At 44.7% G+C, this 14,247-nt stretch overlaps 1 protein-coding gene across 2 annotated transcripts in view; it reads right to left on the bottom strand.

The window, feature by feature from the left end:
• LOC100081570 (endoplasmic reticulum aminopeptidase 1) overlaps nt 1–14,247 on the bottom strand; it is a 34,923-nt gene that overhangs the window by 894 nt on the left and 19,782 nt on the right. For both annotated transcript variants that reach the window (XM_029073022.2, XM_039911129.1), the window contains exons 9-19: nt 14,075–14,206; nt 13,537–13,668; nt 13,309–13,380; nt 11,937–12,091; nt 10,745–10,824; nt 9,828–10,011; nt 7,500–7,656; nt 5,433–5,617; nt 2,733–2,894; nt 992–1,132; nt 423–504 (exon numbers count right to left, since the gene is read on the bottom strand). In XM_029073022.2, coding sequence (XP_028928855.1) covers nt 423–504; nt 992–1,132; nt 2,733–2,894; nt 5,433–5,617; nt 7,500–7,656; nt 9,828–10,011; nt 10,745–10,824; nt 11,937–12,091; nt 13,309–13,380; nt 13,537–13,668; nt 14,075–14,206 — 1,482 coding nt within the window. The remainder of the gene's footprint in view (nt 1–422; nt 505–991; nt 1,133–2,732; nt 2,895–5,432; nt 5,618–7,499; nt 7,657–9,827; nt 10,012–10,744; nt 10,825–11,936; nt 12,092–13,308; nt 13,381–13,536; nt 13,669–14,074; nt 14,207–14,247) is intronic.

Below are 14,247 nucleotides of genomic sequence, written 5' to 3'. Positions count from 1 at the left end.
TTTAGTACAAAGGACATTAAGATATGTGTATACACTTTATATCTTATTTATGGCCATACAGACAAGAACCGACCCAGTAAACATCTTAAAGCTTCAAAAAGGCAGAAAACACAAGACTTTCTCATTTCCCTACCAAAATGTATTCCAGCCCGCACCCACAGACTATTTCTGCTTTGGCCTGGGATAACAGGGATCCAATTCAGGAAAGAGGCACCATTCTCTAGGGGCTGCTTGCCGGGACAGTGCAGAAACAGCTGTTGGTTCTGCCCCACGAGCTTCGGTCCGACAAAGAGCCCTCCCTCCCCCATCTAACATCCTCATCCAATATTCTGGATCCTCTAGTGATTGTCTAAGTCTCCCCCATTTTAACTAAACTTGCCTGAAGACATTACGGCGGAAGGGGAAAAAGCCAAGTTACTTACCTCTTCGAGCCGGGCTCTCGTCGAGTACTGATTGGTTGTTCCGGTTACCATGTACGCTAAGGATGTTGAGCCAAGTTCAAACCTAAGAGTGACAAAAATTAAGAGTCATATGATGGAATAAAAGGAGATACACAGCACTATGCTCTTTTTGGGGGAAAGGGCTTTATGGTCATTATACAGACATTTTTCAGTTTCCCCATGTACCTAGGAGCTATGTGGATTGGGTGGTTTGTGTTTTTTATGGTGTTGAGTACTGTTCTAAACACTGGGCTAGATTAGATTAAAAATCAATCATATACAACAAAGTCCTAGTCCTACATGGGGCACAGGGAGGAAGTAGGAAGGAGAAGTGGTATTGAAACTTCATTTTACAGTTGAGGAAACTGAGGCCCAGAGAAGTTAAGTGACTTGCCCAAGGTTGCATAGCAGGCAAGGGGCAGGTTCATGAATAGAATCTAGGTCCTCTGACTCCCAGCCTGTGCTCTTTCCACTAGGCCACGCTGCATCCCTATTATTATATTTCTTTTACCGTAGGTTCAACCCTTGTACCCAGTCCTAGACCTACTTACTTTTTGACGAGACCGTTCCAGTTTTCCTTAAGAAACTTCCAGGCCAAAGGATAGCCAACCCGGTTTCTGCCAACCATTGAGAGAATGTATGGGAACTCTTGGGTCTTTATCACATTGCCCTGGAAACTTTGATCAAGCAACCTACAGGCCACAAGGGGAGACATGCAAATTAGGATTAGGAGTAATTTTATTAAAAACTTAATGTGTGCAAGGCACTGTGCTAAGCCATGGGAATGAAGTAGATGGCTGAGAATTAGACTCGGTATTTGGGCTCCAAGAGGCTCATGATGTCAGAATAAAGGAAATGGGGACAGATAAGGAGAAATGAAACAACAGAAACACAAAAGCATACATGAAAAAAATAGAAACAGGTAGGAGGATATGTGGCTAGAGGGTCAAGGAGCAGAGAGGTGAGAGACGGGACAAATCCCAAGACAAGCTTAAGGATCCATTCCCTCACTGCCACAGACTGTACCTCGTTGTGAGCTGGGAATAACGTTGGTATTTGTTAAGCGCTTACTACGTGCAGAGCACTGTTCTAAGCACTGGGGTAGACACAAGGGAATCAGGTTGTCCCACATGGGGCTCACACTCTTAATCCCCATTTTACAGATGAGGTAACTGAGGCACAGAGAAATAAGTGACTTGCCCAAAGTCACACAGCTGACAAGTGGCAGAGCTGGGATTCGAACCCATAATCTCTGACTCCAAAGCCCATGCTCTTTCCACTGAGCCACGCTGCTTCTCTACATGGGAACATGTCTACTAACTCTGTTACATTGTTAAACTACTCTGCCAAATACAGTGCTCTGCACACAGCAAGCATTCAACAAATGACTGATTGAAAATGCAAGAAAACTATTTTTGAGCATCTATTATTCTTTCAATAATGCTTATAGAACTAAACTGTTCTATATTGCACTTTCCCAAGCATTTAGTACAATGCTCCATACAGAGTAAGGGCTCAATAAATACCGCTGATCAATACATTCCGATATATTAACTAGAGCCCACATTCGATTCATACTTAGATGCTGTTCTCCCTGCCTTCCTTTCCAGCTCAAGATTGACATTTTTGGTAAAATGTTTCCCTCATGAGCTTTTTATTGTTTCTATAAAAGTCATCTGATTAAAATACCTGAAAAGTATAAACTCTGTTTAAACTTGTTTCTCATGATTGCTCTGCCAATACCCTGCTGTCCTTTCCATAATCCCCCGTCCAGTTCCCCTTACACAATTCTTCCTTCCCCTTCACAATTCCTCCTTCCCACTTTCCCTTTCGATGGACATTATTTGCCAAATAGAAATGGATCCGTAGCTGCCCTGTGCTGAGCTGGAACTCAGCAGCTAAGGAAGCTCCCCGGGACTGTAGGCTCCCTGTGGGCAGAGATCTCATCTACCAACTGTTGAACTGTTCTCTTCTAAGTGCTTAGTTCAGTGCTCTGCACACATTAAGCACTCAGTAAATACCACCGATCGATTGATTCTGGCAGTTCAGGCTGGTGCAGCTTTCCCTAGAGGTGGGTACAAAGAATTCCTCTTTTCCCCATCCAGCTTTTCTGGAGGCCACAGAGGCCCCCGTCCCCTCCCCACCAAACACCGGGACAGGGAATATGTCTGCTTATTGCTATACCATATTTTCCCAAGTGCTCAGTACAGTGCTCTGCATGCAGTTAAGCGCTCAACAAATATGACAATGAATGAACGCCAGCATCAATTCAACAAGGCGTGAATTACTCACCACTGGAGTTTGTCTGGATTACTGCTGATACAGAGAGCAAATTCTATCTGGCTCTTTTCCGTGCTGGATAGGGACGACTGATACTTGTGGAAGAGGAAGTCCCAGCCCGCGTCTGTCTGGGCCCCAACGGCGAAGATGGCCAGGGTCACGTCGGTTGGCAATCTGCAGGAACGAGACCCCCAACCCCACCACCCCACTGAGGCTCTGAGAGGATTTGGTATTTGATTGGCACCTAAGATTCGCTACTTAACCAATCTAAGCTTCATGTATTTCTGGCAGTTCCTCATTTCACAACATTCCCTGTAATCCATGATGATTCATTTTAAAGAACTAGTTGAACTGAAGCCTTGCAAATATCTAAGAAACATAAATGTATTATGGTTCCTTACATGCTTATTGATCCCTTTTAAGAATTCATGAAGTTTAGTAAAACACAGATTTTCTCATACACTGTACATACTGTAAGCCTCTTGTGAGCAGAGATCTGATCTACCAGCTGTTGAACTGTTCTCTCCCAAGTGCTTAGTTCAGTGGTCTGCACACATTAAGAGCTCAGTAAATACCACTGATGGGTCGATTCTGGCAGTTCAGGCTGGTGTAGCTTTCCCTCTTTTCTGGAGGCCACAGAGCCCCATCCCATCCCCATTAAACATTGCATCTCCGGGAGCCAAGACACTTAGGGATCAATGCCATCACCTCCCTAACATCCTAACTTAATGATGATGTGTTCATTAAGCATTTAGTATAACACCAAACTCTGTGGTAATGCTGAGGTACTTACAAGATAATCAGTTCAGACAATCCCTGTCCCTCTTGGGTCTGATGGTTTAAGAGGCAAGGAGAAAAGGTATTTTATCTCCATCTTACAGATCAAGAAATTGAGACAGAGTTAAGTGTTAAGAGTTAAGTGGGTTAAGTGACTTGCCCAAGCCCACTCAGCAGCAGGCAAGAGACAGAAATGAGACTGTAGAACCCTGGCTTCCAGTCCCAAGATTTTTTGCTACTTATGGGCAGGGAATGTGTCTACCAACTCTGTTGTATCATACTCTCCCAGGTGCTTAGCACAGGGCTCTGCACCCAGTAAGTGCTCAATTAAATACCATTGATTGACTGACTTAAATGGAGCTCAGATGCAGCGTATTTGGGGGCCAGAGGTGAAGACTTTAAGTTTCACAAGCAGACTTTTTAACTGGTATTTGTTAAGCACTTACTATGTGCCAGACACTGTACTAAGCACTGGAGTAGGTGTAAGATAAATAGGTCCCACGTGAGGCTCAGTCTTAATCCCTATTTTACAGATGAGGTAACCGAGTAGTGAAGCTACTTGCCCAAGGTCACATAGCAGACAAATAGCAGAGTCAGGATTAGAACACAGGTCCTTCTGACTCCCAGGCTCACGCTCTATCCATTAGACCATTACTGCTTCTTAGACTTAGACTAGGACCTGGATGGAAGTTTAGGACCAACCAGGAATCTCTAAGCTGGTGGTTCACAGTTGCCTCAAAGGAGCCGTGAAATGCACCCTCGGTTGACACGGCTGCAGGGCCGATATTCAAAGAGTTACCCATGAGCCGACACCGAGGGCTTGGTTCACAAATCCCAGAGCCCATTCGGGAACGCTGATGATTCAGTCTCTCCATAAGAAAAAATGGCAGAAGAGAATCTGCACTACTTCAAATACTTCCGTTGCTCTGACTTGCTCCCTTCGTTCATCTCCCCTCACCTCCCCACAGCACATATATAGATAACTCTGAAATGTATTTATGTATACTGATGTCCATCTCCCCCTCTAGACTGTGAGTTCGTTATGGGCTGTTTGTTGTTGTATTATACTCTCCCAAGTGCTTAGTACAGTGCTTTGCACAAAGTAAGTGTTCAATATATATGATTGAATGAATGACTCACTGATTTCAACTGGGAGGGAAGAGGGAGGTTTGTCTACTCATTGTGCCTCAGTCTCATCTATCTTGCCAGCAACCCCTCAACCACATCCCTAACAGACCACCACTCTCCCCCACCTTCAAACTCTTACTAAAATCACATTATCTCCTAGAACCCTTCACTGACTAACCCCTCATTTCCCCTCTCCCTTCTGTACCCCTTGTGCACTTGGATCTATATCCTTTAAAAACTTGATTTTCACCCCATTGTCAGCTCCACAGCACTTACAGACACACCCATATTTTATTTTAATGTTTGTCTCCTCCTCTGGACTGTCATCTCATTGTGGGTATGGAATATGTCTACCAACTTTGTTGTACTCTATTCTCCCAAACAGTCTAGTGCTCTGTGCACAGTAAGATATCAATAAGTACCCTTTATTGATTGATGGATTCCAGAATTTTTCTCACACTTTCCAGCTCCAGTGAGGTAGAAGAGAGAGCAAACATCCCTTCCTATTCCTTGTACTCCGTAATAATTATGATACTTGTTTAAGTGCCCACTGTGTGCCAAGCCCTTTTCTAAGTGCTGGAGTAGACACAAGTTAATCAGGTTGGACACAGCCTCTGCCCCACAAGGGGCTCACAGTCTGAGGGAGTAGGATTTAATCCCCATTTTCCAGATGAGGTAACTGTGAGGTACAGAGTACTTAAGTGACTCGCCCAACTAGTCAAGTCCTCTGACTCCCTGGCCTGTGCTCTTTCCAATAGGCCCCACTGCTTCTCTATCCACTGCATGACTTAGGCAAAGAAGACTCACCTTAATGTTCCATTGGATTCCTTCCACGATTTAAAGAATCCTTCTGCCTTCTCCACACAGGGCTGGTACTTCCGTATGCAAGCCAGGAGGATGAGCTGGCTTCGCAGCATACGCTCAGAGACGGAGCCCTCGTCACTCCAAGACTGCTTGTCGATGAGCCCCTTCAACAGCCTGATGAGGAAAGCCTGGAATAACATCAAAAGCAAAGAAGGAATTTTGCCTGGTGCTACATTTGGGCATCATTTCCCGTGCTATCCCAAACAATTCCCTCTTCTTTTTCGGCCAATGCACTACTGGACATCCAGATCAAAGAGTCCTCACATGAGATGATGTAGATGGACATTTCTGTTCTAATCCCAGATCTGCCACATATCTCTGTTGTGTGACCTTGGGCAAGTCACCATGCCTTATTTCTTTCACCTGCAAAATGGGGGTTCAGAACCTATTCTCCATCCTATTTAGACTGGGACCCCACGTGGAACCTGATTACCTTGTGTCTACTCCAGCGCTTTGTACACTGTTTGGCATCTAGTAAGCACTTAATGAATACCACAATAATTATTTATGTAAGGTTCACAGTTTATAAAACTGGTTGTCCTCTAGACTGCAAGCTACTCCTTTAGACTGCAAGCTCGTCACAAGCAGGGAATCCACGTACCAATTCTGTCATATTGTACTCTCAAAAGCACTTAGTACAGAGCCCTATATACAGTAAGCACTCAAATTCCACTGAATTGATTCAAATGTCTCATTTCAATAACCTTACGTTTCATCCATCATTTGCCCAGGGGTAAATGGTCTCATCTACTGTCAAATGCTGGCTATTCTATCGACAAATAAATTTCCTAAGAGATGGTAAAGGAATAATTAAAGGGATAGATTACTTCAGAGATGGCTTGCTTGCCACTCTTCTCCAAAGGTATGTTGTCTACTTCGGGAAAGATGGGCACACACACAATCTCCAAAGTTAAAGACTATTAGGTTTCTTTTGATGAGGTGCAAAACAATGAAAAGAACACTTTATCATCCTCCAATTTTTCATTAATATTTCATGTCGAGGGGAAAAGGGGTGCTGTTTCTGGTGTGGAGAAATATGTGCCCATTCCTTAATGGGTGAACAAGAAAGATTTCCTTTGGACTAAAGAAGCATTTGAAGTGCGACGAGGATCAGGGATGTTGGAAAAACTGAAGTGACTTGAAGGAGAAAGAGCAGAATCTAAGTCACCCAGGATAAACACACTTTATGGCTAATAAAGCATTTCTGGCAGACAACCCGAATGCTACTTCAACTTCCTGCTCCCTGGCCCTGAGAAGCAGGGAATGTTGATGACTAAGAAGTCTGCCTACAAAATGGGTGTGTTCCCGAGAGGTTAAAAAGAAACATTGGTAAGTGGGGTGGCCTAAGAGAAGGAGCGTGGCCTAGTGGATAGAGCACAAGCTTGGAAGTCAGAAGACCTGGGTTCCAATCCCAGTTCCACCATTTCCTATGGGACCATGGACAAGTCACTTCACTTCTCTGGACCTTAGTTAGCTCAGAGAATTAAGACTGTGAACCCCATGTGGGACATGGTCTGGGTCCAACCTAATTATCTTGTATCTTTGTCTTGTCCTATGCCGTCGAGTCATGTCTGACCCATAGCGACGCCATGGATACATCTCTCCCAGAATGCCCCAACTCCATCTGCAATCGTTCTGGTAGTGGATCCATAGATTTTTCTTCCTAAAATTCCAGGAGTGGTTTACCATTGCCTCCTTCCTTGCAGTAAACTTGAATCTCTGCCCTCGTCTCTCTTCCATGCCGCTGCTGTCCAGCTCATATGAGTTTTGACTTGTAGCAGATTGGCTAGCCAGTGGCAGGCACTCCCCAAGCTAAGAATGGAATGGGTAGGCCTCTCTTTGACTCTCCCTCCCGTAGTCAAGACTGGTAGAGTACTGGAAACTCTCTAGGTGCAACTCTGAGAAGGGATCTTGTATCTACTCCAGTGTTTAGTACAGTGCCTGGCACATAGTAAGTGCTTAATACCATAAAAAGTTATATGGAGTCCAGGATTCATTTGAAGATATTACCTTGAACTGGGTTTCCACATCATCCATATCTCTCTTCTCCATTAGCTTATACATGGGAATCAGCTCGTTCAGACCTTGGAACACTGGCATGATTTGTGATTCGTGTTTCAGATACAGGGTCAAATCCAGAGCCTTTTCAATGGAGAGTTTCCCCACACTGGTGAACAAAAGACATGCAGATCAATAGCATGGATCAGACAGACAGAAACACCTATCACAAATAATTTTTCAAGTCCCCAAGATTTTTGGTCACTTGCCCCACTGAGGCAACAATTTTATTTTCTAAATATTGCAAACTATTTGAGGGCAGGTATCATGTCTACTGATTTTTTTTATGGTATTTGTTAAGTGCTTACTATGTGCCAGGTACTGTTCTAAATTCTGGGGTAGGTACAATCTAATCAGGTTGGACACAGTACCTGTCCCAAATGAGGCTCACAGTCTTAATCCCCATTTTACTGATGAGAGGCACAGAGAAGCTGCATGACTTGCCCGATTCATTCAATAGTATTTATTGAGCGCTTACTATGTGCAGAGCACTGGACTAAGTGCTTGCCCAAGTTCACACAGCAGACAAATGGCAGAGCCAGAATTAGAAACTAGGTCCTTCTAACTCCCAGACCCATGCTCTATCCACTAGGCCACGCTGCTTGTACTGTCCCACCTGCTTAGTGTAGTGCTCTGCCCAGAGTAAGCACTCAATAAATTGATAGATCCTGTTTGTAAGCTACTTGAGAGGGAACGGCCTCTCTTCTACCCCAGTTGTATTCTCCCAAGCACTTAGTACAGTGCCCAGAGCAAAGGTTCAATAAATACTACACTGATGGATAGATTTTGCAGTTTGACTCAGGTTTCCCAGCAGTTACGACAAAAGTGGTACATGTGAGCGTGAGACCACCTATTCTGTGGGAAAGTTGGTGGAATCAGGAAGGGCTCAAGCTAATTTTTTCTCCTGAGGAGCCAGGCAGAGTCAGCCCCACTCTTGCTTAATTGTAGCAATCTGAAAATCAGCCTCCTCTGGGGGCCCCGCCTGCTCCCGGCCCCAGATGGGATTAGAAGGAAGTGTCGCAGGGGAAAATGCCACCTTTTCTCCCAGCCCAAGAGAAGGAAAACCAATGCAAATTCCCATGGCTGAGCGACTGATGTATTTTCATTCAATTTCTAACTACTGGGTCAGATCAGGGAGGCAGGGTGGCCAAGCAGTGTGGTCTAGTGGAAAGAACACAGACCTGAGGGTCGTGATGCCAGCGTTCTAATCCCAGTTCTGTCACTTGTCTGCTCTAGGATCTTGGGCTAGTCACTTGATTAGTCTGGGCTTTGGTTTCCTCATTTGAAAAATGGGGATTAAATACATGTCCTCTCCCTCATCTGACCCTGAGCCACAACAGAGACAGCTCAGAGCCCAGACTGTTTTCTTCTGGGATCCTCCATCTACACTGGCTGCAGACACCATCCCAAAGCTCAGGGGAGGAGTGTAACGTCGTGGAGAGAGCACAGGCCTGGGAGTCAGAGGATCTGGGTTCTAATTCCTGCTCTACCACCTGCCTGCTGTTTGACCTTGGACAAGTCACTTCGCTTTTCTGGGCCTTTTGTTAGCTTCTCTGTAAAATGGGGATTCAAACTGTGAGCCCCATGTGGAACATGGACTGTGTCCAACCTCATTACTTAGTACACCCCAATACTTAGTACAGTGTCTGATTGTACTCTACCAAGTGCTTAGTACAGTGCTCTGCATATAGTAAGCACTCAGTAAATACTATTGATGGGTACATAGTAAGTGTTTAACAAATACCACTTAAAGAAGTCTCAAAGCAGCCTGTTATTTACAAGGCTAAAAAACACCCACACCCACCCTTTCACCTTCCCATTAGCTATCAGGAAATCTATTTAATATCTGCGGTATTTGTTAAGAACTTCCTAGTTGCCAAGCATTATAAGAAATGCTGGGGTAGATATAAAATAATCCTGTAGGACACAGTCCCAATCCTACATGAGGGTCACAGTCTAAGGGGGAGGGAGACCAGAAATTTAATCCCCATTTTACAGATGAGATACCTGAGGAACAGAGAGCTCTAAGGTCACTCAGCCGGCAAGTGGTAGAGTTGAGATTCATGTCCCTTGAAGTCAACCAATCAGTACTACTTATGAAGTGCAGAACACTGTACTAAATGCTTGGGAAAGTAGAATATCCTAGAGTTGGTGAGCCCTGTCTTGAAGGATCCAGTTGGGGAGAAAGATGTGAACCTAAACTAGAGGTTGGAGATGGAGCTCCCAGGCCTGGGTTCTTTCCACTAAGGCCATGCAGCTTCAAAGTAAAGCCTACCTTACCTGACAAGCTGGAATGCATTATTAATGAGGCTTGCCCGGTCATTACTGCTGATTGTCTCCGGCTGCTCTTTTAAGAGGCTGATCAAAGAATCCCATCCACCGTCTTCGTAATGCACAATGTAGTAGCCGTTCATGCCCGCGTTGAATTTGATCCATTCCACCTCTTCGGGCAGTATGAGGACATCTACAAACAATCAATCAATGGTATTTAATTAGCGCTTATTATGTGCACTGTACTAAGCACTTGGGAGAGTATGACAGAATTAGCAGACACACTCCCTGCCCATAACAAGTTTACAGTCTAGAGGGAGAGTCTGACATTAGCATAAATATTTTTTTAGTAACATTTGTTAAGCACTTACCCTGTGTCAGGCATAGTACTAACCGCTGGGGTGGATACAAGCAAATTGGGTTGGACACAGTCTCTGTCCCTACAAGCGGCTCACAGTCTTTATCCCCATTTTACAGATGAGGGAACTGAGGCAGACAGAAGAAAAGTGACTTGTCCAAGGTCACACAGCAGACAAGTGGTGGAGAGAACTCAGGTCCTTCTGACTCCCAGGCTTTGTACTCTACCCACTAGGCCAAATGCTTCTCAGGGTGTTGGCAGAGCCCTATGAATTTCCACCCAGCCCATTCTTCTCAGCTGCATGCAATTCAACAGTTTAAATACATGATGGCAGGAACTTGCCTTCCTTTCCCCTTCCCGAAGGATGGCTTTTAAACCCGAACCCTTCGCTTTGAATTGACAACCATGGAACCTATTATATCAACCGTAAAAGAGAAAGTGTCTCCCTTCCTTTTGTATTAACGAAGATGATGAGCCAAGAGAGCTTTGTTTGGAAAAAAAACACAAAACCCCAACATTTTGCAAATACTTTCTCCTTAAACCATTTGTCATTTCAGTAATTCATTACCTGTTTTTGTTTTCAGCAAAAACCTATGGACAACATCTGATTTGCTGGTTACGTATGTCAGCGGAACGTGCCATAAGGACCTGGAACAAAAGGAAAATGGATACTTTGATAAGAACGTTTGCTCTAGTAACTGTTGGGATCAGGAGCCCGGACAGCAACTGGCAGGTGGCCCATAATGCTCCTCTCCCTGGCTCCTTCCCCATTTTTCCCCTCACAACACACCCCATTACCCTCTCCTAGTCTCACCCACTCGACCTTTCCTTCCCCACTGCTCCCGGAGAGGCCTGGGACTCTCGACCTTCGGGGGAACCTGTGAAACTCTGACGCTGAGTTCAGCGGAGATTCAACCCAAGGCCTCCAAAAAAGAGCAATAGACAATGCCTTCCAAAACACAGGCCCTTCTGTCACCCTGCTCAAATCTAATATTAATAATAATGTTGGTATTTAAGTGCTTACTATGTGCAGAGCACTGTTCTAAGCACTGGGGTAGATACAGGGTAAGCAGGTTGTCCCACATGAGGCTCTCAGTTAATCCCCATTTTACAGATGAGGTAACTGAGGCACCGAGAAGTTAAGTGACTTGCCCACAGTCACACAGCTGACAACTGCAGATCCGGGATTCGAACTCTTGACCTCTGACTCCAAAGCCTGGGCTCTTTCCACTAAGCCACGCTGATCTACCCAGCACACTCTGGTCCCACATGCCCACAGAGGGCAGAGTGGCTTTTGTCATTAGAGACTGAATGGTATGAGGTGGCAGGAGGCAGAGGAGGGGAGAGGGAGAAGCAATGTGGCCTAATGGAAAGAGCACAGGCCTGGAGTCAGGGACCTGGGTTCTAATCCTGCTCTGCCACCAGTCCACTGGGTAACTTCAGGCAAGTCACTTCATTCCTCTTTGCCTTGGTTTCCTCATCTATAAAACGGGAAGCCAATGCCTGTTTTCCTTTCCACAAATACCATTATTATTATTTACTATTCATTACTTAAGACGGTAAGCCCCATATAGGATAGGAGGGGCTGTTTCTGATCTGATTGTATTCTACCTACCCCAGCATTTAGCACATGTTAAGTGCTTAACAGACACTTCAATTATTATTGTGACAGAGAGAGTACCACATTGTCTACGGGACCCAGGAAGGAGAGCAAGGTCCACTTTGGCTTGCCGCCTGCATCATGCCAAGGTCTGTATTACCTGTCTTCCCAGGTGGCAACCCTCCCCTTCATGTAGTGCTCTTGCTTCAGATGCACATTCTTTCCTCGGACGGTGACGGTGATCAGAGGGAAACCCTTCTGCAGGGTCCACGTGTTCATCATCATCCTCACATCCACGCTTTCCTGCGTCCAGTGCTGAGGGGATCACAGACAGACACCCACACCCACTCCGTTGAACCCCGGCTCGGAAGAAAGAGCAACCTAGACCACCCGAAGACTATACTGGGGAGAGCTGTCTTTAGCTGGGTAATCTAGAAAGGATAGAAGCTGATCTAGACCGGATAGGGGACAGACTACAAGCTGGTCGACCTGGAGGAAGTTGGGCTCAGTGGAGACAGAGAGGAATACACCACTGACATATTTCTATAGGAATCAATGGTATTTATTGGGCACTTATTGTGTGCACAGCACTATACTAAGCACTTGCGAGAGTTCAACACAGTTGGTAGACGTTTTCCCTGTCCACAGTGAGCTTAATGGAATCTGTACAGATAAGGTGGAAGGAAACTTTCAGTGGGCCAGTAGGTTGCCGTAATAACTCCATCACTTGGCAATGGACTCATGAAGAACTGGGCCCTTCATGGATGGATGTCACCAGTTGTTCAAGAAAACAGTGACTCAGTGGATGGGAAGAACAAAAAAGCAGAATGCTTCAGAAAGCTAAACCTTAATCTCTCTGGACCTCAGTTTAATCATCTGTTAAGTGGAGATAATGCAGAGTGAGTTCCAAATGGGAAGCAACTATGCCAATCTCATAATCTTCTATCCACCTCAGTCCTTAATATAAGCATTTTAGAAGTGTGATTATGATTATTATTATTTCCTCCTACTTAGACTGTGGGCTTCATGTGGGACAGGGCCCGTGTCCAATTTGATTTATCTGGATCTAACCCCAGCACTTGGCATGTTTTAAGTGCTAAACAAGTACCATAACAATAAAAATAATAATAATTACTTGTATAAGAGCAGATGCCCAGGACAAAAAGGCAGCAGCCGCAGGGAAGTTTTCTGAGCCAAACTGAACTTGGATAACAAAATCTTTGTGTCACCCCTTAAGAAGGAAAGGATATGACTGTGATCTTTGGAAGAGATTCTTCATCTCCACAGGAATCACAGCTACCCAAAAAATGACGAAGCCAAACCGTAGTGCGACCCATCACCAGGAACAAAGTTGGAGAACTCAATAGGCTGGGTTGAATGAGTTGCCAAGATTATGGGATATCCTGTGGAACTTTTTAACTCAGGGAGGGAACAATTTTCTTGGGACAGTTTATGTGGGGAATGATTCCTTGAGGATAAAGGCAGAGGACAGATATGCCTGGGCAGGGGTAGATGTGGCTGTGGAGACTTACTGAGGTTGAAGTCTTCCTCTGACTTCTAGAGCAAAATCCACTTTTCTCCTGGGGGTCACCATCAGGACAAATCTGAGAAGAGCGAAAGATAGCTGGACTGAAACCTGAATCCATGACTTTTTTTAAAAGCGAATTTATGGTGGGGCAATGACATTTATGACAAGGGCGGTGACCAAACCTTTGCAGTTCCGATGCTTGGCTTCTGACAGTTGGCAGAAGCACACTTACATTTGTCATGCTATTCCACAGGTCTTCATTGTTTGTGTTTTTATAGCTGTTTTTCTGGAGGTACTGCACAATACCGGCTTTGAATCCATCTGCACTGAGATAGTCCCTTAGCATGTTCAAAATACAAGCCCCCTGCAAAGACAGTGTCAGAAAGGGGCCAGATTAACCCCAATTATGTCAGGTGTGAAAAACAGTTTAAAAAAATCACCATATCTAAAAATGTGCATTCATGGTGTAAATTCCCTAAATTCTAGTGGCTTGTGCAATACCCACATTAAGACAGTACTAACCTAAACAAAGGTGTTTCAGTGGACTAAAGCTTTAAGCTTTCAATTCAAAAAAACCTGTATTTAAAGATGTCTGTATCACTCTCCAATCCATGATACAGAACTTAAGTTTGGTCCTCTCCTAGTGATGTTTTTCCTGAAGGCAGAGATCCATCGAGAAGCTGATATTTTTATTTTATCTTTGAATGAAGATCTGGAGCTAGCGCTTTTCAGAATCTAACCTCAACTTCGGGACAGTGATTGGACAGTACCTTTTCGTAGGAGACGTCGTCGAACATTTCCAGAATCTGAGCGGGATTCTCCACAGGAGTAGAGATCGGGTGGGAGGAGTTCAACGCATCCACTTCCATGGCATTGAAACACTTGCCGAAAAAATAATCTTCCTGGTGGAAGGAGGAAAAAAAAAAAAGAATCACCTCAGCTC

This window comes from Ornithorhynchus anatinus, chromosome 1 (genome assembly GCF_004115215.2).
Source record: "Ornithorhynchus anatinus isolate Pmale09 chromosome 1, mOrnAna1.pri.v4, whole genome shotgun sequence".
Classification (NCBI taxonomy): Eukaryota; Metazoa; Chordata; class Mammalia; order Monotremata; family Ornithorhynchidae; genus Ornithorhynchus; species Ornithorhynchus anatinus.
This window is presented reverse-complemented; position numbering and strand designations above follow the sequence as displayed.